The sequence below is a fragment of the Amblyraja radiata genome, chromosome 2 (assembly GCF_010909765.2).
Source record: "Amblyraja radiata isolate CabotCenter1 chromosome 2, sAmbRad1.1.pri, whole genome shotgun sequence".
Taxonomy (NCBI): Eukaryota; Metazoa; Chordata; class Chondrichthyes; order Rajiformes; family Rajidae; genus Amblyraja; species Amblyraja radiata.
In genome coordinates this window covers 61,613,181-61,634,627 of record NC_045957.1, presented here as the reverse complement: position 1 = coordinate 61,634,627, position 21,447 = coordinate 61,613,181, and the positions used below count along the sequence as shown (strand labels likewise).

Sequence of the window (21,447 nt, the reverse complement as noted above, 5' to 3'; positions counted from 1 at the left end):
GAGATTTACTACAATAAAGATACTGGATTGTTTTCACCCTTTTCAATAAAATACCGCAAAGAAAAAGCAAAGAACGAGACTGACCAGCGTCGTCGATTTCATTAATGAATTTATGTCAAAAAGAAAACAAAGGATATTTATTAAGTGTAAATAGTCCTGAGAGAGAAAATGCTTCAGGGTGGCTACCTGTAGCGTATAATACTTTATTCTATCAAATTATTAATGGAAATGCACCCTAACATAATACAAAGTAAAAGAGGTAATAGAGCGATTGGTCAATATGTCTGAAATAATTTTCACGTGGACCCATGTATTGCTGAAGAGCAAGTTGTGAAATATGGGGGGAAAGTACAACAATGATCATTGATTTTTGCAATTCTACGTGGTCCTCAACACATTCAAGTTAATTAAAATGGAAAAAAAATACTGACCATTTGAAAGAAAATGAAGGAAAGGAAACGCATTTAAAAGAAGGCATATTTTCCTTACAGCGACTGTTCAGTTAGTAGCTCAAATGCTGCAAATCGATTGTAGTTAGAGTATCCGTAAAAAAGTCAAAACTGTCTGCAGAAAGATCCACAGGGCTGTCCAGAGACCCGGGTAAACTAGGCGATACTCCATCTGAAAGCTGTAAGCAGGATTCTGTAGAAAACACATTAAAATCCTGTAAAGAAGGGACATCAAGGGCCTCTGGACTGTCATTGTCCAGGCCAGCTGCACAGTTCTGGGCCATTGTTGACAGGCAGTTTTGAACAGTGGGTGACTGTTGATGAAAATGTTTTAGATTTTTCTCATTGCTGGGTAAAGGCGAAACTGGAAAACTTTGGGATTCTCCATTGTGTAAATTCTGGGCCTGCTGTTGAGTCAGTGCATTGGTTTGAAAAGTATAGCCTTCCCTGTCCAAGAGAGCGCCAGTAACATTGTTGATGCCTTGCTCAAAGAGTGACTTCTCTTCGTCATCTTCAGTCTGCCCACTGTCCTCCAAATTCTTAAATTTGCCATCTCCGTTTTGGTTTTCTTTGCATTGGGTCTGTCTTTTGTGCTTCATTCGTCTGTTTTGAAACCACACTTTCACTTGTCTTTCAGTCAAATCAAGCAAGGCTGCAATCTCCACCCGCCTGGGTCGACACAGATACTTGTTGAAGTGAAATTCTTTCTCCAGCTCCAAAAGCTGTGTGTTTGTATAAGCAGTCCTTAACCTCCGCGATCCCCCGCCTGTATTATCCGGAATTTCATGAGTTTCTACAGATAAGTGGACGCGAAAAAACAACCATAAAACATATTATAACCACTTGAATCAAAATAATATAAAATATAGACTACCCACTGCAACAAAATGGCCGCCTGAATGCAGTAAATCCATTGTTTCAGAGTCTGCGGCTGTGGCGTTTACCTCTTTCTAAAATATTAAAAATATTGCAAAATACACATGTGCAGTAGCCCCAATCTTACAGCCAAGTTCTCAACAGCCTTTGCACATTTGGTGATCTCTGTATCAGCTGCTTTACCATGAAAGTGCGCTCATCTATCACTCTTCATTACTGTCAAATATAAAAACTCTGGGATGGGGAGAGCACAGAAGGTCATTTTCTGACTAGCTCGCCAAATAAATCATTCTCCATTAAATAAGTAGGAGAAAGTGCTGCAATTTCATAATTATTACCCTGCAGCCCAAATAAATCTGATTAAACACTCCATGCAAATAAGTTAGACTAACTTAAGACAATAATTAGAAAGGAAACTCTTTGAGCTGACCTTTTTGGGAAAGACAGGATTCTGCGGGTCCACAAGAAGCAGGCAGGTGATTCTTCTTGGAGTTTTTTTTCTCTTTCATCCAGGGGTATTCCGGAGGTAGAGTCGCGGCTGGTAAAGGGCTTGTGCCATTTGGGCTCTGTTTTGGCCGGCTTTGGCGAGGGTGACTGCTGGGATTCAGGCTAGGGATGGTTTGCTCAAAAGGAGGAGGAATCACTGTCGAGTGTGAAAGCGTCGAGTTCTTGATTGATGAACTTTGAAATGTATCACCGACAGGGGGAAAAGATGTCAGGCACTCAGCAAGCGACGGCTGACTATTGATAAAACCAATTTCTCGTTCAAATTCGTAATTCATTGCCGTCTCCACAGAACGTAGGGGAAGAAAGTTAGGTGTTAGTTATTTTTTTGGGCCGTTTTAAAAAAATAAATATCGCTGCTGTTTTTTTCTAATTCACTGATTACAGCCGTATGGGGACCGTGCTACTATTAAACTATTGAATTCATGGAGACAAGGTTGAAATTGGACCGAATTCGCTGTCACATGATTGCGTCTGCCCAATGACAATTTGGGGTTTAATCAAAAGAAGGCACTGTCTATGTGATTGATCCAAAAAGTCAGAGAGGAACGCCTCATTCTGGGCTAGCAGTGTTTTGATTCCTACTTTTTGATCCATCTTCCCATATTAAATGTGTAAAAAAATTCAGTTTTAAAGCTTGTGGAAATCAGTTCACACATCCTTGCTTGTTTCTTACAGTCTCCCTCTCTGTCTTCCGCACACTTGCTGGCTCCTCTTTCTCTGTGTGTTACCGACTGTCACGAAGACGACTTGCACCTCACAAATCATCTTGCACCTAAATCTGACGCCTAGAGTCATTAACAAAGTAATCCATTAATCTTCAAAGTTTTGACATTGGACCCCAGAACCCAGCCACATAAGAAGTTACACAAGGCGAAGCTACAGCCATTTGCTTCCATGCTTTCGTTGGGAGTTCTGTCCCCCTATTATTATATGTGTACTGTACCGGATATTCCTTGATTTTTGTGCTTTATGGATGCAATAGTTCACGCAGGAGATCGAATATGGTGGTGATTCTGGAAACTCCATTACATTTTTGTAGTCGTTTGTTTATGGCCAACGAAAAACGTAAACGGCAATTCATTGCAGGTATTGTATTATCTTATTTTAATCTGTAACGTGCGAGGATTAGCTCATAGTTATAATAGGTTATTATATTTAAAACGTTCGCAAAGACACTGACAGACATAACACACAAGCATACGTACAGATAAACGCACGAATCGTGAAATAGATGGAGAGATAGAATTGTTAAAGACATTACAAAACGAAACCGTTTTAGGAAGAAACGACTTTTCGTAGCGTGGCTAAAGAAGTAAACCTATCGTTTGCTTTCAAGTACTTATATTTAAATTATATTGGAAAACATTATGGTCTGCTTTCATCTAAATTATAAAGGGCGGGTATGGCGGTGGGGCGGGAGAGGGGATGAAAGCCAGGTCACGATATACATATTCGTTCTTCCCACGCAGTATTTTATAAATATACCAGCACCTATTAATAATCGCGAAATCTCATTCGTGAACGAGGAATTCATGGGTACTGGAAGTTTATTGAAACGAGTAAGATGAAAATGGTGGTGGTTTGCTAGGCCTCCGTTTTGCTTATACCGCAAACAAAGCTGTAAGGAAGTATGTGCGCTATCAATCTTGTTCGGCTACAGGTCTGACAGCTTCTGGCCCCAAGAACACATTTAAAGCTTCTCACTGCAATGTCGAATATCATCATGAGTGTGAGAACACTGTTTGCTGCTTAAAATTGTTGCAGATAATATTTTATTGATCTTCAGAGCATAAGCAACGCTGCTGTATTATTACACGAAAGGGTGAGTTCGTTACATAAATAAATATTTCATGATTAACACTAGTTTTCCTTCTTCCAAGTTCGGAGTGAGGATTTTGGTGCTAACCTACAAATGGAAAGAGCTTTTGCAATTAAATGAAGCTTTTGTGTGTGGAATGTGAGTAGGTGTTGGCGTTCTGCACATTTCAGTGTCTCTATTGCGAGGATATGTGGGCGAAAGCCTCTTTTATTCAGTTTGTTAGCAACATCAAAAGGAATGAAACAGAAAATAGCATGTTTTAAGAGATGGAAATGTTGATTTTATGAATAACGTAAAATTTGTCAATAAAACAGAAACGCGGGGAGAGAAGTTCAGTGCTGCAACCTAAATATTTTGAAGAAAACATAAAGATCATATTCATCTACGCTATTTAGCTTTGACTATATTGTGGGTAACCCGGTATTTTGTTCTGTGATTAAGATTCGGTTTTATTTCATTGAAGCTCTTCAGCATTCATTTAAAATTGTACGTTTGAATGCGCCTAGAAGAAAATAAATATTGAGTTTAAATAACGCTTTTGCGGGTTGTTTCGTTGCGATTTAACCTTTCAAAATTAAACAAATGAAATTTTACTATATCATTGCACTGAATTGCAGCAATATTTCGGGTCACATCAAAAGGATGACTAATTTACGTTCAACTAATTTGAGGGAAAGTTGAGGCTTCTCCGAAGATTGCGCGCAGTTTTTTCGTACAATCTGAATTTATCAAACTCGAGCTTCATAATAAATTGTTGGCCTGATGCAGTCTACCTTAAACATCAGTTCGATGGGCCGCACTTTAGTTGGATCACATTTAAAACGTTGCTACCTGAGCGAAGAAGGTCTCTCATGCATTTTGAGTAGGAAGATAAATTAGACAACGTGTCCTTTGGGAAGCACGGGAAGAAAGGATGCCGGCATCATGGCGTCTCCTTTCTTAGTGCTTGGACATCGTTCAATGGGAAAGAATCCCTTTTATTACAAATATTGCCTAAAGGGTACAAGTTTACTTTTTTTTAATTTGTTCCACAATTTGAGAAACATGTGGGCATAATCTTACGTATTATAATGGCCTTTCTAAAACCACATTTATATCTGTATATACTGCACGCAAATATATTTGGAGACATAGATCTTGGCTATGGATTTATTAATGAACGTCTGTTGTATCTGGACTTAAAATCTTTTTAAAATTAATAAACCACATGAGGGAATTTTTAATGCAATTATCAGACTAGAATTGTAACGTATCGGGATACTTTTATTCTTTCCAGCTCCTTTGATTGACGCGGGAAACGTGCAATAGGAAGAAAATGCTACCAGAATTCACATTAATTGCTGTAAATATTGAATTTCTCAATATTATTTTCGTGGCATTTTTCAGTTTACACGCAAATACTTCTTGATAAAATAGTAAGTGATAAGTTCAATGGAATTAAAAGGATATTTTGAAATGAATAGGGCACACCACAACAACATTGTTTTAAAAAGGGTTCGTTCGCATTTATTCGTCTATTGAACGTTAGGCGTTTATAGACCTCAACCTGAATGCGTGACTGATGTCACTTCATTATTTAGAATCGGCTTACATATGGATTTTATATAATTATCAGCTGGAATTTTAAACCTTTTCAAGTAATGCTTCTAAATCACGTATTAATTTAAACCACATGAGTCAAATATTTTTGAATCCTGACTTTTTTTTCTTTTTCTCTCCTCTCAGCATGTGGATTATGTACTGGAGAAGGAACGAGGCGATAATGGCAGTACAGCCCGGCTGGTGATCTTTTGAGTGTGCATTGTAATATCTGAACCTTTTAAGATGTGCTATGTACATGTCTTGATCAAACAATCTATTATTAATAATTAAAGAAAATTAATCCAATATGCATCCTTGTCGAGCTTTATTTTCCTGCATGGGGAAAGAAAACGAGTCCTTCTGTTTTGGGGCTTCAATAAATGCAGCATTGGAGACAGATGCAAGCCACATGAAAATGGATGATGTTACAGTGTGGGGGTTGAAGCACTTGGCTGTAGCTACACAACACAAAGGAATCCTGACTGCAGGGCTGTGTGTTTTGCTGTCTACTGCTGAACTAGCTTACATTTACACACACATTTCAAATGGGAAGTAGTGTACAATGTTTTGCAGAGTTAACATTCCAAGCAACGCCATATTGCTGACAAAAAAAATTTATTCTTCAGAACTTGCTGTTCAACGGATATCTCATTTGCAGCATGGAATGCATATCTAAAACAAAATTGTGGCAATTCTGTGTTTCATTTTAAGAATACTACAGTTACAGACTAAATGTTGTTGTCTTGGCATCATTCCCACAATTGACCAAATTGCATTTCTTTATTACATTATGAACAGAAAACTACTTTTCTGTGTATCTTACAGGAATGAAAAAAAAAACATATATATTTACCATGACTTAAAACACAAGGCTGAACATAACCAAGTAAATAGTTAATGTACAGATCTCTTTATAAATATATGTCAATGGGGATAAATAATATTTTAAACACTTAGATTATTCTCCTTTGAAAGAGCAAATAAATAAATTTGAATGTTCACCAGCATACACACATACTGAAAGATGGACAAGAAGTCTTATTTGCCCAGGGAGCCCCTGTACAAATGTATCGATCTTGTTTAACCATCCATTGTAAAGAAGTGCAATATAAACCATTTACTGTTCCTCGTAAGGAAAAATAAAGCACGAACAAATTCACGTTCAGGTATTATTTTTAGAAAATTTGTTCATATACCCTGTTCCATAAGAGTAGAAGATATATACGCAAAGTTCTGGAAGCCTTAGTACTTCACTTCTACTACTGAATGCTAAGGCTGGAGTCCATGAAAAGAACAACCACTAACCAGAGACAGAGCAATACAAGCAAGGATTGGTTATCCATAGAAACACCATTACATGGAAATTATAAAGAGTGGTACTAAATCAAAAAGGAGATAGGAGTGGAAGAAGGAATGTAATTATAGCTAAGATTACATAAATGCATAAGAAAGTGATAGTACACCAGCAACCAACTGGTCCATTACAGATGGGTCAGTTTGGGTGCTTCCTGAATTCTTCCCTGAGACGGATGGTGCGAAGAAAGGTCTGTGTATGTGGGGTGTGGGTCACAAGGTCCATGATGATGGTTGCTGGCCATTGGCCCCGCACTATTATAGTCCATATTCCCAGAAGGAGGGTGGCCAAGATGGGTTAGGCTGAAAAGAGAAGGCCCAGAGCTTGGCATGGTTTCTACAAAGTTCCCTCCAACATACACTGGGCTACCCTGTAAATGAGGCGTCCCATAGCCGCCATTGCCTTGAAGTGGGTGTGTGTCATATTCAGGCGTCACAGCTGTTGTCCCAGCATATCTCTTCTGTAGAGGCGGGCAATTGTTGAGAGGCCCAGGATAAGATGTAGGAATGACATATGCATTTTGATGAGGTTTGCCAAATGAAGTAGGTGAGTGAGGATCATATGGAGCACTGGTTGCCAAGGGATGCATCGAGTTTGCATATCCTCCTGCAGCTGAAGGTGGGATGGGGCTTCTGCATGGTGACTGTCCGCCAGAGGAAGTGAGCATGCCTTTTGCTTTCTGATCCTTCTTGTATTTCATTCTCCGATTCTGGAACCAGATTTTGATTTGTCTTTCAGTAAGGTTTAACAAATTGGCCATTTCAACCCTCCGGGGCCTACAAAGGTAGCGGTTAAAGTGAAACTCCTTCTCCAGTTCCACTAGCTGGGCACTGGTGTATGCTGTGCGTGCCCTTTTGGAAGCAGGGCCAGGTGGGCTTTTTTCACCAGCAGAACTTTCAACTGCAAATAAAGAAAAACAATCATTGAGTATATCTATAAAGGTTAGAAATATGTGCATTAATGTTCTAACATATGTAAAGTTACAATAATTCATGAGACAATCTGTAAATAGACTTACTAAAAAGTACAATGCATATTATTAAGGTAGTTACAGAATATATACATATCTAATCACAACATTTGGTTATGCTTAGAAATAAAAACTAATTTCTAATGCTTTATGTATTCTACATAAAACACTAACAAACCAAATAGAATTCCCCCTCGTCCCATATGAGAAAGGTGCTTGTTTATGTCACCATAGTCCCTAACATGGCATGTTACTTCAAGCTATTGAGTAGTTACTTAAAAATAACACTTCCCACTTGGTTACATACAATTTGCAATGGTCCAAGAAGGTGGTTCACCACACATAATCAAAGGCAATTATGGATGTGGAAAAGATTCTGTCCACAGCAATGTACAGTTATAATAAATGAACACAAATATATTAAATGTGGATAATGCTAGGTTATATCCACTGATTATAATTTGGAATTATGGCACAGAAAATTCATCAAAGCTCCTTACTAACATATTTTTCAGTTTGTGAATATAAATAGAGGTTTGCATAATAGTGGCTGGCAACCGCAGATGCAATTCAGATTTCCAAACATTTCTAATTTATTTAAATTTATAATAGCATTACTGCTGTCCACAAATCCTGGTACTTCTCATATACATATTTATACATTGGAAATATATGTGTGTATATTTAAAATTTTTGCATTTTGCAACTGACAACTGAAGTCCAATCACATATACACTGGGCAATAAAACTTGAAATTACATGAAGAATATGTTATTCACTGCCCAATCCAGGGCACTGACAGTATACTTAATTAACCAATGGGACATTACGGAAGATTTACGAACATATTTCAGATCAGTGCAATGATATTCATAAATAACAAACATTCTTAAAATAAACCTGGTTTAATTTAGGCTCAATATTTTAAAGTATTGAACAAATGTGTATGCATGTCTGTATGTGTGAAAGATATATAAGAGCAGTGGGATAGAAGAATAGGAGAAACAAGAGAGAGGGGGGTTGAACAGCAGTAAAGAGAAGGTAGGATGAAGTTTCTCAACTGATATCTAAAGCATATATCTAAATTTACTTAAACTACATTTGGGCGTTTATGTTTATAGGCTATTTGTCAAATCATTGTGTGAAAATGACCCTACCATTTTAACATATGAGTTCCACAACTATTACAATTATTCCATGTTTGTCCATATACTGTATGATAGAGAGAATGGGAATCACTTCATTAGCATCTAACTCATTGGCACATTGGCATGACAATTAATGCTCAAAGGATAAGATAGGATACAATATACCTGAACTAGAGCTGCTGGTCTTTTGCTTGGTGTTTTGGCGTGAATCTTTCATCCAAGGGAATATTTGTTTACTAATGGTGGTTTGTGAGGTAAGTGGGGGATTTTTGCTTGTGCTGGATTGATTCGAGTTGTTGCTGGTATTTTGGGGTGGAGATACAGAAGGTGGGGGTGGGGGCGGGGGTGGTGGAGGTGGTGGTGGCTTCTGTTGCTCTGCAATAACTGGGAGATGGCTCGTTTGGTTGGCACTGGTTCGCATGCAACTCTCGTTAATATCATTGGGTTTGTGATGAGGGACAGTGCTAGCAGGTGACTGCAGAGAGCAGGCAGGCCGGTGATAGTCGTTTTCCACATGGGATGAAGGCGGATATTGCTGCTGATTGGCATTGTAGTTAAAACCATTTGCTCCTTGGTATGTGTAACCACCGAAAATTGCAGAGCTGTCGTAGTATGTTGCTTTTTGCATCTCGTTGTTTCCCAATATTTATTTCACAAACTGACAGGGTCTTGTCACCCTTATAGAATAACATTGGCACCCGGTGTCACGTGACTCTTCCTCCAATGGCCTCTTCGGATAGACCTAGTGTTAGAAGAAATAAAACCATAATGGTGAAATAGTACAAATCCATCTTACTCTCAATAGCAGCTGACATCAAAAGCCATAAAGGAAAAAGTGTGCAGCAATATATGGTAACACATCTTAGCCCTAGGCATTCTGAGTATAACAGCATTTTAAACTGCAGCAAAGACTCAATGTGGATGAGAACCATGGATTTAGTTTCTACAGATTCTGACTTCTTGCTTTATTTTCTCTGATTATGGAAACACAATACAACACACGATTTTGTGTGAAACATGGATTTCGGTAGGTTGAACTGGAAGCACCCTTTGTCTTGAGTTTTTAAAAAGAATCACTGCATCTCAATAAAACTTTTTTTTAAGCTGCTGGTTATTGAGCTTTATGGCTTTGTCATGATTTTTATAAAAATTCTGTATATCTGTTTAAACTGGTCGGTTTTACATGTGTCATTCATTAATTAAGCAAATACAATGAGATAAGTTCACACAGATGAAATATCATCATTTGCAATATTTGTTTTTTTTATGAGAACGAGCCAAAGCGGAAAAGCACAAACTCCTCAGCAATGAAATGTACAAAAAAGTAAACTAGATTTTGCAAAGTTTCGATATATTTATTTTAGAATTAAATTGATAATCAAGTTAATTGCCGACAACGTGCGCGAATATAGTATTTAGAACGCCATTGAAAACTATTGACAGACTTCGTCGCAAAGTGTAGTTTAGTGTTGGCCAGATTTGAACATACCTATCACATGGAAATTAATCGTATTTTTTGCAGATCTGGAGAGGAAACGCTGTTTTTGACATTCTAATGCCCAAAGCTTTGGACAAGAATTTTAGTATGTGCCCCGCATCGAGTGCATTGTTTTCTAAATAATTTAACTCGTGTTTGTTTTGACTCCCCGAACTTCCCCAGACTGGCGAGTAGAAATGCCTTGCTTTTTGTTGGTTCCACTTTTAACGGGTCACCATTTGGTCGGGCGGAAATTTTCAAGCCTTCCTTTTACTGTTTGAATTCTACCTGCTAAACGCATGATGGATCGGAAAGCGCCAGGAACCTGAAAAACTGGCGTTCTTCGTCATGACCACGGTGTGAACTTTTCTTCCAACCAAACGATAATAGGCTCTGTCTCTGAAACTGCTCGTAATTTGATGTATGGGGGTCACTAGGCCGGGGGAAGAGTTGGAAACCCAGCCTACAGAAAGCGCATGCATCACGAGGAAGCGGTAGTAAACAACCCACTTCAAACCTCAGTTAATTATTATTCCCCACAAAATGTAGCAATCCCCTTAGTTAAATAATAATTATAATCTCTCGCGTGGAATAAGTTGAAAGTGTTCAATTATTTTCGCAGTGGATGCACAAAGTTTGCCATGACCTCGAGATAACCATTTAATGTGGAAATAATATTCGGATAATTGGCACCAGTGCGGTCTTTCGGTAGTTAGGGTATCAAAGGATCCCTGTTTACATTTGAGTATTATTTTCAGCAAGAAGTTAGCCTAACCCAGCAACCTCATTGTTTTCCAGGGCTTTCTTTGCACCAACCACTCTCATACAAAGCGGGTCTTTATGAAATGTAAACAACTGCAGATGATGAAAATCTGAAATAAAAAACAGTAAATGATAGAGATATCCAGCAGGCCAAGCTGAGACCACTATAAAATTACTCAGGCTCCTAGTAAAGCGAGATGCACCGTACAGTTTCAAAGCGTTAATTTCAAAATGTTTTCTCTGTGCTTTGCATAAAGTAATTGGTGGGCAAAATACTAATGAACTGCATGACCATTTTATATTCTTGCACATCCCATATGGCCATACAACACATTTAGCAGCATTCCAGTGAATATGACTTGACCATGGTCTTCAAGGCCGCTGTTATTCTGTACATCTACAAATGAAAACGAAACTGCTGATGTCAGCATGCGAGGACACAATTGCTCTAAGTGCAGGTTTTAAATGACACCTTTGTGTGTGTTTCTGAAAATGGACGCTTTAAGCACCAAATTTAGTTTTTCAAAGATATGTTTAACCTTCTGTCTTCCGAACGAATTCTCTGCCATTGATTTCAGCAGCGTTTAATTACAACAAAACACTTGGAATATTGAAATCATAACAGGAGCATTACGGCGCTGCAAGCTCACGCCAGTTGAGCCTAAACTCCAGGCCGTGGCATATATGTGCTTTAGGACCTAGTTATCACCAAACGTATTGTATTATTGGGTATTAATTTAAGACGTTGCCACTAATTTACATTAATAACAGCTTATTCTGTGTTATCAAAACGTATTCATAAGCATGCAGTAATAAACTAGCTAGGAAATGCTGTGATTTATTCATTCCTTCATAAAATCGCTGCTCAAAAAACAAAAAAAAAGATATTTTGGTATCTTGGCCCATGTCCGCCATTTTTCTTGAACACAACTTTACTCACCTGGATAAACGCTGTAGATTTAATTCTACCTGATTATACTCAATATCACTCCAATATTTTGCAAAACTATTATTCTTCCATTTCACATTTTTAAAGCATCAACCTTAATCTGGATTGTTATTCATTCTCGTTTTGTTTATATGTTTGAGTGTAGCGACAGTTTGTATCAGGGAACCGACATTTGCACAGTTATTGCTGCATGTTTACGTACGTGCATGTATATTACAACATTCTGTGTGTATCTTCAGTTTAAACCAGCATCTACAGTTCCTTCTTATACAAATTGCCATTTGGACAAAGGATGTCTATTGAAGTAACACACAGTATGTTCTCCGCAAACATTCCACCAAGTTGGAAAGCTGTTCAATTGTTAAATTACTAGAGTCCGTGGCTAATTAAAGATAGAAATAACATCAAGCTAGACAAATTGTCATGAAAAATGCCACCATAAAAACTTTGGTCGTTCTATATATCCCTAAGGTTAGAAGGGTAGAAAAAAGTGGGAAGAAAAGCACTGGAACTAAGATTCTATCAAGAACAACAGCGTGAGTGTCTTGGTAAATGTGTGGTTGTATGCCTTGGGCGGCATTGCATGCAATAATAAATTCATAAAACTTCGAAAATGCGATGGAAATAGCTCAAAGAAACGGATCAAGGACGAAGGAGAAGCAGAACATTGAAATAAAAGACGAATTGGGAGCCTACGGGTATCAGTCACGATATGAAAGGAAACTATAGCATGTGAACTTTTCTTGAACCGAGATTTAAGTCATATGGTCATAAATCACTGGGACATAAACTCCGCCATTCACGAGTGATAGCCTATTTGTGTCCAGCTTACCTTAGTCTCTGACGATAGACGCAGACCACGGCACAATATTTTCAGATTCACCGGGGAAATCGATAAGCAGGAGTTTCAAAACTTCGGAATTAATTGGAATGGAGGCAAACAATTACTTTATGCGCTAAAATTCACTCGTTGGCGACAACGACAAATGGGGAAAGGAAAATGGTAGAGCTGCAACAAAAAAAAAACTGGAGAGAAGGCTCTAGCTTTTGGATGGTCACTCTTGTGATTATGGTGGCGCGCCCTGGTCAGGGAGATAGACTACTATCAGCTTCCGTGGCTGCTCTTATCTAATACCAAAGAAATGGGGTATGTTTCTTATGAATATTGAATGCTAAAAGCGCGGATTTTAAGTTTGCTGTCTGGCAGTACTGAACAGACAGGCTGGGTAAACTCCCCCGAAACATAGCGTCACAAGTGAAAAATTATGCAAATTAACCAACACGGAGAACACAAGCGCCTGGGTTTGGCAATCATTGAATCTAGGCAATCAAACTTGAAACCAGTTTTCCCCATGTAAATCAACACACTTTTTAATAATTACTCAAATCATAACAGAGCTTTGCATTCTTTATATGGGCACTTAACCCTCCGCATTAAAAGTACTGGCTTAACTTTTATTAACTCTTTGTTGCGAAGGAAGGCCTTTGTTTGAAGTACAGCATGAGAATAGTTAGGAGGAAATACGGCGCACGGGTGAAAGTGCAGCCGCTTTCAAACAGGTTCGGTTGGTTCGGAAGCAAATCCATTTTTTTTAGTATCCCAGAAACTAAAGGTATTAAAAATGCTAAAGTTAAAGTCTTTCAGCTGTAGGAGTGAAAAGTTACACTCCGGAAGAAAACAAAACGAAGGGGAGAAGGCGAGCAATGAAAGAGTATATGAGCTATAGTCACCCCTTATGCATACCAATGCTTCTGTCGTTTATGGCTACGTAAGATTTATGACTTCATGCACTAAGGCTGTAAACAGAGCACTAAAGAGAAAACACTTGCCCCTATCGCTTATTGCGAAGCAACTACATGAAAGGGGAAGCCAAGCAGCGTAGGAGGGAAGATAGGGCCAAAAATTCACTCGTTTGCAACTTTACAAGTAAGCCGCTCGATGTTTTTCTGTAGTGAAGTACTTTATTGTCAATGATCAGCCTTTCCACTTATCTTAATGTGCTGACTCCAACTTTTCTTTTCTCGTGAGATCTACGAAGGTGGGAAATGGTAACGCCAACGGATGCTGGATATTTTCTTAAACTTTCTATCACTGAGTCTGGCTCCACGAATTTCAATTCAGGATCAACTGGATAGAAATTGAAGGCCCCGCTTATGTCAGTGTGCCTTGTGAAACATTGTCGTTGGATGTAGAGAACTAAAATATTGGATAAGAAATGTTTCATCTCTTTCATTAACGATTTCAGTCAATTGCTACGATTTTTAAAAGGGAACGTAAACGGAGAGAGGAGAATGGATGTAACGTTGATTTGAATTGATATAAGCAATGGATGTTTTTTTACAACAAAAGAGCATATATCATCACAACTTCCATTTGAATGTACCTTGCTTGAAATTCTAAGATATAAACGAAAATATTACATTTTTGTCGCTGTTCTAACGCTTGGATGATGCTAACTATTATGATGTAGCATCCATTTTACGACCTATAGTATAGGTTGAATCTAACTTCCTCTATAACTGATATGTTTCTGGGGTTTATTTTCAGATAATCTAAAGCACACGTGATTTAAATTGTAACTGCCTATTGCGGTTCTTTAATTAGCTCAGTATTTACCAACCGCTTGGACAGGAACTAATAAAAATGACACCTTGCAGTGAGAACATTTCAAATTCTTAACGACCATATATAATTTTACATATTGCAAAAGTTATGAAAACTCACCGAAAGTTTGTACAGTCTCGGATTTGCTTGTGGAAATGTTATTTAGGACAAAGTCTGCAACGAAATCGAGAAACCATTAATTTCCCCGCGGAAAAAAAAGAAAGGCGCCGGGGAGCTAAAATCCTCGATTAAGAACATCGACTGATTCTATGTGAATTATTAACGGACAGAAACCAAGCTAAGATCTTGAATCGATTATATGAAGTTACAATATTCCAATCAATGGGAAAATAGCGTTAAAAATTTCAGTATCTTCGTTGAATATTGAACGGCTTTTTTTTAGGTTCACGACTTATCGTAAAGAACTGTTGTAGACCTACCGTCCGTTATTGCTAATAACTTATTTTATGTATTTCTGCCTTTCCCAAATTCATCTGCACCAAACTTCCAATTAACCCTGCAAAACGCTGTTAAGCTGTAGCATTTAAGCTTTGACCAATTGTTTCAAGATTGGATTGTATGTAAGAAAGGGACTGTAACCGAACTGTAATTAAAACTTTTAAACCTTTACGAAAAATAATTGTCCGTGTTTATATTTAATATTGGGGTGAGAGGGTTGGGAAAAAAAACGGCACTTGCAACACACGAATGGACAAACAAAATCATGCTTTCAGACCTCAGAAAAGGGAGAAAAAATACTAACTGCGGCAGTAACTATTCTCCGCACATGGTACAATATGTGACATTACTATTTGCAAAGTTAAGTTAGTCTTCAATATGTCTATTATTCATTAAATAATCACCCAGGATTCAATAGATCCCGAAAACAAACTTTACTTACTGACAATTATACATTTTTCCACAACAATACACACCTCCCCCTCTTAACCCACACAACCCCCACACCCACCCATCCCACATTTGGCTTAATTTTGTACGATTGGTAGAATTACTATAGGATACTGATCTGGCTATCAATAATTGCCAATGTGATTTGTCATATATAAAAAAGAAGTAAAGCATTCGTTAAAGCAGTTTGCATTGGCATGGCTGTCTCAGCACACCAAAAACATAAATCAAATCGCAGCACCCTGACCTTTTCTGATCAGGGCTCACTGGTGGATGCAATTTTTTATAACATTTTCACCTCCAGCATAACATAACGAATCTTTTCCTGCCTTTCCATCGCGCACATATCCCTTAAACAATGGAGGTATTGGTTCAGGTTCCGTCGCCTATTAATTTATTTCGATAATTTCTTCAATATTCTCACACAATGACGATCTGATAGTAAATAATCCTCCGATACAACCTGCTTTACACGTTACCTTAATCTGATATTACCACACTGATGGTGAAGCAAATGTGGCCAATGTGATTTTAGATCAACCATGGAGAAGCTTGATTATTATTATTTTTTGTTATGAAAACACTGTGCAACGTACACAGAATAGAATATTCAACGTCCTTCCATTAAGCGACGTGATTCATTATGATTTCAACAATTCACACATAGTGAGGAAAAACCTAGTAACCGAATTTCAAGGACACAACAATTCACAAACTAGCTGACAAGGATTTTTTAAAAATGGACGATGAACCTTTCATCAGAGCTTGTTATATAATGAATAAAATATCAGAATAGGTAAATGCAGGTTAGTGGCCATGTGTTATCATGTTCATTTTATTAATGGCCTTTTCAACCAGATATATTGGCGTCGAAATAAATATGATAAACATACATTGTTTTTGTTTGCTCCTATTCGGACAGAGAGCGGCCATTGACAGGATTTTAATATTCAATTGTTCATGTTTTAAGGAACAACACATACATGTGATCCGCACACTATTTTACAAAATAACTTGGTTTATATTTACCATATGGAGAGCAAAACATTCCTGGAAATGGATTATGCTGCGAAACAAGCAGAAAAGGGGAAACTACTCGTGTTCTGGCACAATCTGACACCCGTAAGCTTTTCCACTGACCTTTGCCTTGAACAGCAATAACTCACCACATTAATGAACAATCAAAGGAAGCATTTGAAATACCTCAAAATAAAATCCATTCCGCTAAATGCAGCATCTCTCCCTGCTCGCATATATTCCTTCATGTGAAATCCGGCGTTCAGAGTGCAATCTCTTTAGAAGAAAAAAGCTGGCTCTTAACAGAAAGTGGAAAAGCGTAATCACAGCCGAAGCCAGCCTGGGTCTCCGATCCAAATGCCACAATAATGCGCTGTATTATGTGCTCACGTGGTCATACGTCAACTTAAATCCTTTTATTTGGATTTGGAGATAATTAAAGGAATGCCCTTTTCAGGCAAAGCCTAACTTTTTACCCAACAAATCCTAACAAGTTTCTTAAGATCAGTTTTGTTGGTATTGCAGAAGGTTGTTCCGTGACGATTCTTTGCAGGAAATCCTCGATAAGGTAAGTTGGGTCGTCTGTGTCTCATGGTGTGAAAGACCTCCATCCGGAGCCTGTAGGCTGAACTACTTGGAGCAGAAGAATATCAGTTTATAATGAATTAAAACTAAGGCCTGGAGTTTAAATCGATCTATGAGAAGCGAGCACTCCACATTTTCGACCAAAACAAGCAGGGAAGCCCCACAGCGGTTAAGCTTCTATGCGACTCTTCCTTTTCAGGGCGTGCTTTTTAGAGCGCTATTGTATTGGACTTGCTTAACACCCACACGTTACACCAAGCTACTTATGGGAACTAGAAAAGGTTTGTATTTACCTGACAAAGACAAAGCAGTCACGGAAAGCTAAGGTGATGTTAGTCAGTGCAGCACAGGGTGAAGGGTGGACTTGACAAGGATGTGATGGTACTGATTTTTCCACCATTTGTATCGTAAACCGTGCCCGTGGGGACCCTAATGCAAAATGTATGTTTAGATGCTTTAGGGCAATTGGATAACTCACATACATTTCTTGGCGTAAAAATAGTACAAATACTTTCAAGGCGAAACTTGTTTATTATTCACTGGGAACCTCTGAAGATGATTGAGCAACTGCATTAAATGGATAGAATTGAAACTCGGGAGTAAAGGTTTATTCTTTAAGCTATTCATTGGTACACCATTCACTGAAAGTTTAGGAGCATAAATTATCTAAGGAAATATATTAGTACGCCTATCATTTTCCTGCGAGTGGAATTGTTAAAATACCTTTAATGCAATAATTCGTAATTAATATATTTCTATTCTACGCAAGTAAATTAATTAATTTAAAATTGTTTGTAAAACGCTGCTTCCCTTTGTAAATGATATCCTGCACAAATAACCTTTATTATGTTGTTTTTACTTTCTTAACATCCTTCCACTCCTACTATCTTGCTATTTCTTATTTCGAAAACACATTATTTAAATATACATTCTAATTTAATTTACACACCGTGGATACTCTTAAAGGTCTATTCTCGTCAGTGGATATTGTCTAAGGCCAAGATGGCTCTGAATGACACACTCTGAACTTTTTTTGGAAAAACTCGCATATAATTTAAGTTTTCTGGTGAACGGATAAGAAAATTAAATTAAATTATGATCGTTATAGTGTTTTAAATGAAGGGCGTTGACTAATCTATTTTACTTTTAAACTCAGTAAACTTTTCAATGATTGCATATTCTCAAGATTCATAGTTCCAACCAAATCCGCGCATTCATCATAGATAGATAGATAGATAGATAGATAGATAGATAGATAGATAGATAGATAGATAGATAGATAGATAGATAGATAGATAGATAGATAGATAGATAGATAGATAGATAGATAGATAGATAGATAGATAGATTAGATAGATAGATAGATAGATAGATAGATAGATAGATAGATAGATAGATGGATCTCTAGCTCGCTCTCTCGCTCGATAGGCTAGCTAGCTTCTCTCTCTCTCTCTCTATCGCGCGCGGCGAGCGCGCGCGCCGCCCGCGAGCGCTGCGCGCGCGGCTCGCGCTCAGAGCGCGCGCGCGCGCGCGCGCTCGCTCGCGCGGCGCGCGCGCGGGCGCTCTCTGGCTCGCTCGCTAGGACTCTCTCGCTCTCTCTCTCTCTCGCTCGCTCGCTCGTCGCTCGACAATCAGCTCGCTCAGCTCGCTCGCTCGCTCCTCGCTCGCTCGCTCGCTCGCTCGCCCGCCCGGTCGCTCGCCCGCCCGCCCGCCCGCCCGCCCTCCCGCCCGCCCGCCCGCCCGCCCGCCCGCCCGCCCGCCCGCCCGCCCGCCCGCCCGCCCGCCCGCCCGCCCGCCCCCCCCCCCGCCCGCCCGCCCGCCCCCGCCCGCCCGCCCGCCCGCCCGCCCGCCCGCCGTCCAGCCGCAGCCGCCGCGGCCCGGCCCCCGCCCGCCCGCCCGCCCGCCAGCCCCCACCCCGCCCGCCCGCCCGCACGCCGCCCCCGCCCAAAGGCACACGACCTACCGCACGCCCGCCCGCCCCCTCCCGCCCGCCCGCCCCCGCACGCCCGCACGCCCGCCCGCCAGCCCGACCGACCCCGCCGCACCGCCACCCGAAAGAAAGAAAGAAAGAAGGAAAGAAAGAGGAAACACTGTTAATTGTAGGTATCTTTGGAGAAGGAAACTTCTGATATTTGGACATGGACATGGTCGCATATTCGCCCCCAGAAAAGTTAAAGCAGTGCACTGGGTAGAAGGAACCATCCAAACACTGACTTCCCTTAAAGCCCAAGGCATTTTGTTAGATTTTCCTTTCCAGAGTCAGATTGTTTATCCATTTTAGGATTGTCCGAAACGACTTCTAAAAATATATAATTCGGCCATAAATATTCGAGAACGTAACTTTTATCAACACTGGCATTATAAAGAAAGGAGAATGCGAATAAAGGGGCCTTCGGGCTTGACGATAAGCAATGACTTCCCTTTCCTTAGGTCAAGTTTTGAGCCATCAATTACTAACTAGACTGGAATTTATCCTCTGTGCAGATAGACAGAGCTACAAAGAAGTCGTATAGCTTACCTGACAATTCAGCCAAATCCAATCCAGCCTCAAAGGACAGATAAAGACTGCTGTGAAATTGATAATGTGCTTTACAGGGGGAAAGTTTCAACTGTAGATTCTACATTTTCCAAATTATCCGGCTGTTTTCAATATATTGCTGTGTATTTGCTCCAGGCACATTTCCTTTCTGCAGACCTCTCTCAAACCAGAAAGGCAAGAGAATGAAGTTACTCCACAAATACTGATTCGGTGCCCTCAAACTGCTGAACTGTTTCCCTTATACGTTTCTGCAGCCGTCTGGGGTACTCGTTTTCTGTGAGATCTATGTATTAGAGAAGGCGAGAAAAAAACGACCAGCAAACAAGCAGGGCCAAGCCGACAGGAAAAAAAAACTATGGAATCCGTTCACGTGACTTAAAAATAATTGTTTGCAGAATCTGGATTAAATCTGATTATTAACCGCATACAATAAAGTTTTTGTGGCTCATTGTTAGGTTAGCATGTTTGCAAACTGGCATTACATTATGAAACAGTTGATTTAGAAACAGCTGCACCAGTCTTGCGGAGAGCTAAGTCCCAATGCATTAGCAAGGTAAGGCTGAAGCCGTGCAACATACAGAGTGAATAGGGTTTGCACTTTAAACACCAAACACCGCCACACGTTTATGGAAGATAGGTTAAGTTTTTGTTTAAAAAGACAACCATTTAGACATTAGTAACTAACATATGTAAAACTTCACAGAAAATAATTTATTGCCGTGAAATCGCATAAATAGGTTTTCCGTTCACTTCGCCCAAGAGCGAATAAAATAAATTATTTTGGACGAAAATATTAGACCTCACAACAGTAAATTAACAGGAATTTCACGAACATTTTTCAGACGTTTATGTTCATAAAATTGCGTGATGGTTGAATAATTTATAAAAAGCCAATAAACGAGGTCCAAATAAAACATCAATGTTTGGTTATATTTAATTGATGTAAGCTTTGAAAGGAAGTATTCTTAAAAATAAGGAGCTAAGGATCAGTAAAATCTTAGCTGCTTTCAGTTTACGAGTGGCATATAAGAAACTAATTTCTGCATGCGGGTGCAATTGACAAACCCATCACAACAAAGCATTAAGGCCGAGTAATTTATTGCACTCCTCATTCCACGCCATAAAACTACTCCAGTTATCAAACGACAGTTTAAACTAACCAGAACATTTGTGCTTTCGTATCACTTGTAAACAAGCTGGCAATACTATTTACTCGATTTACTGCGGACGCAATATTGCCAATAACGCGATAGCTATGAAGGAGTAAGCGGACAGACTGAAGACGCCTTTGCCGTTCTTCCCCAAATCAAATCCTTTCTTGTGGCTTCTTCTTACTGGCAGCCTCTTTTTAAAACAAGAACTTAAGCGTGATTTCCCATGTTACATGCTGCTGAACATTTTATACTATTTATTGGATTTTCAATGTTCTATCTCGAGATGGCCGACAATGAATATTTCTCTTTAAACTTTGTTTTCTTTTGCCCGTGATAAAACTGCAAATCAAATCGGAAATGCAGCGAATGGAGATATTTACATGAAATAGAGAGATGAGGGAAACGGAAATAGGCGGTGGTTTTTTGATTTCCTTGTGAGTCGGGTAATAATTAAACAAAGAAACATGGTAGTGTTTTCAAACCCTTTCACTCTATTTTGTTGATTATAGCTGGGGAATCGCGTGTTAGCTTCAATAAATTAGTACGTGGGATGAAACTTGCCTGCTAACTTTATAAACATAGACAGTAGGGAGGTTTACATTGGAATAACATTGGCACCATATACAAATAAAGAGGTAGGTGCACAACGCACTCTCATTTTATCAATCCTTTCGGCAACAAATTAGCATTTAAAGGAACATAATTCCCTTGCTCAATTGTAGTTAGAGTACCCTTCCCTACCAATG

At 39.2% G+C, this 21,447-nt stretch overlaps 3 protein-coding genes and 1 long non-coding RNA gene across 5 annotated transcripts in view; 1 reads left to right on the top strand and 3 right to left on the bottom strand.

Moving 5' to 3' along the window:
* Nucleotides 1-92: 92 nt before the first annotated feature.
* On the bottom strand, nucleotides 93-14,671 carry hoxa2 (homeobox A2). The gene is made up of 5 exons (XM_033039426.1): nucleotides 14,618-14,671; nucleotides 8,870-9,446; nucleotides 6,717-7,486; nucleotides 1,756-2,149; nucleotides 93-1,242 (listed from the first exon to the last, which is right to left on the bottom strand). Exons 2-5 carry the CDS (start codon nucleotides 9,330-9,332, stop codon nucleotides 503-505), a joined length of 2,367 nt encoding a protein of 788 aa, XP_032895317.1. The 5' UTR covers nucleotides 9,333-9,446; nucleotides 14,618-14,671; the 3' UTR covers nucleotides 93-502.
* LOC116990140 lies at nucleotides 2,925-5,538 on the top strand. The gene is made up of 2 exons (XR_004416438.1): nucleotides 2,925-3,654; nucleotides 5,377-5,538. It is a non-coding gene; the product is annotated as an uncharacterized LOC116990140 (long non-coding RNA).
* The window catches only part of hoxa5 (homeobox A5), a 29,513-nt gene continuing 21,694 nt past the window's right edge, over nucleotides 13,629-21,447 (bottom strand). The window contains exon 4 of the mRNA XM_033047640.1: nucleotides 13,629-14,671. The gene's annotated coding sequence lies outside the window, so the exon portion shown is untranslated. The remainder of the gene's footprint in view (nucleotides 14,672-21,447) is intronic.
* Nucleotides 13,629-21,447, bottom strand: part of hoxa4 (homeobox A4) — a 22,311-nt gene continuing 14,492 nt past the window's right edge. For both annotated transcript variants that reach the window (XM_033047665.1, XM_033047675.1), the window contains one exon: nucleotides 13,629-14,671. The gene's annotated coding sequence lies outside the window, so the exon portion shown is untranslated. The remainder of the gene's footprint in view (nucleotides 14,672-21,447) is intronic.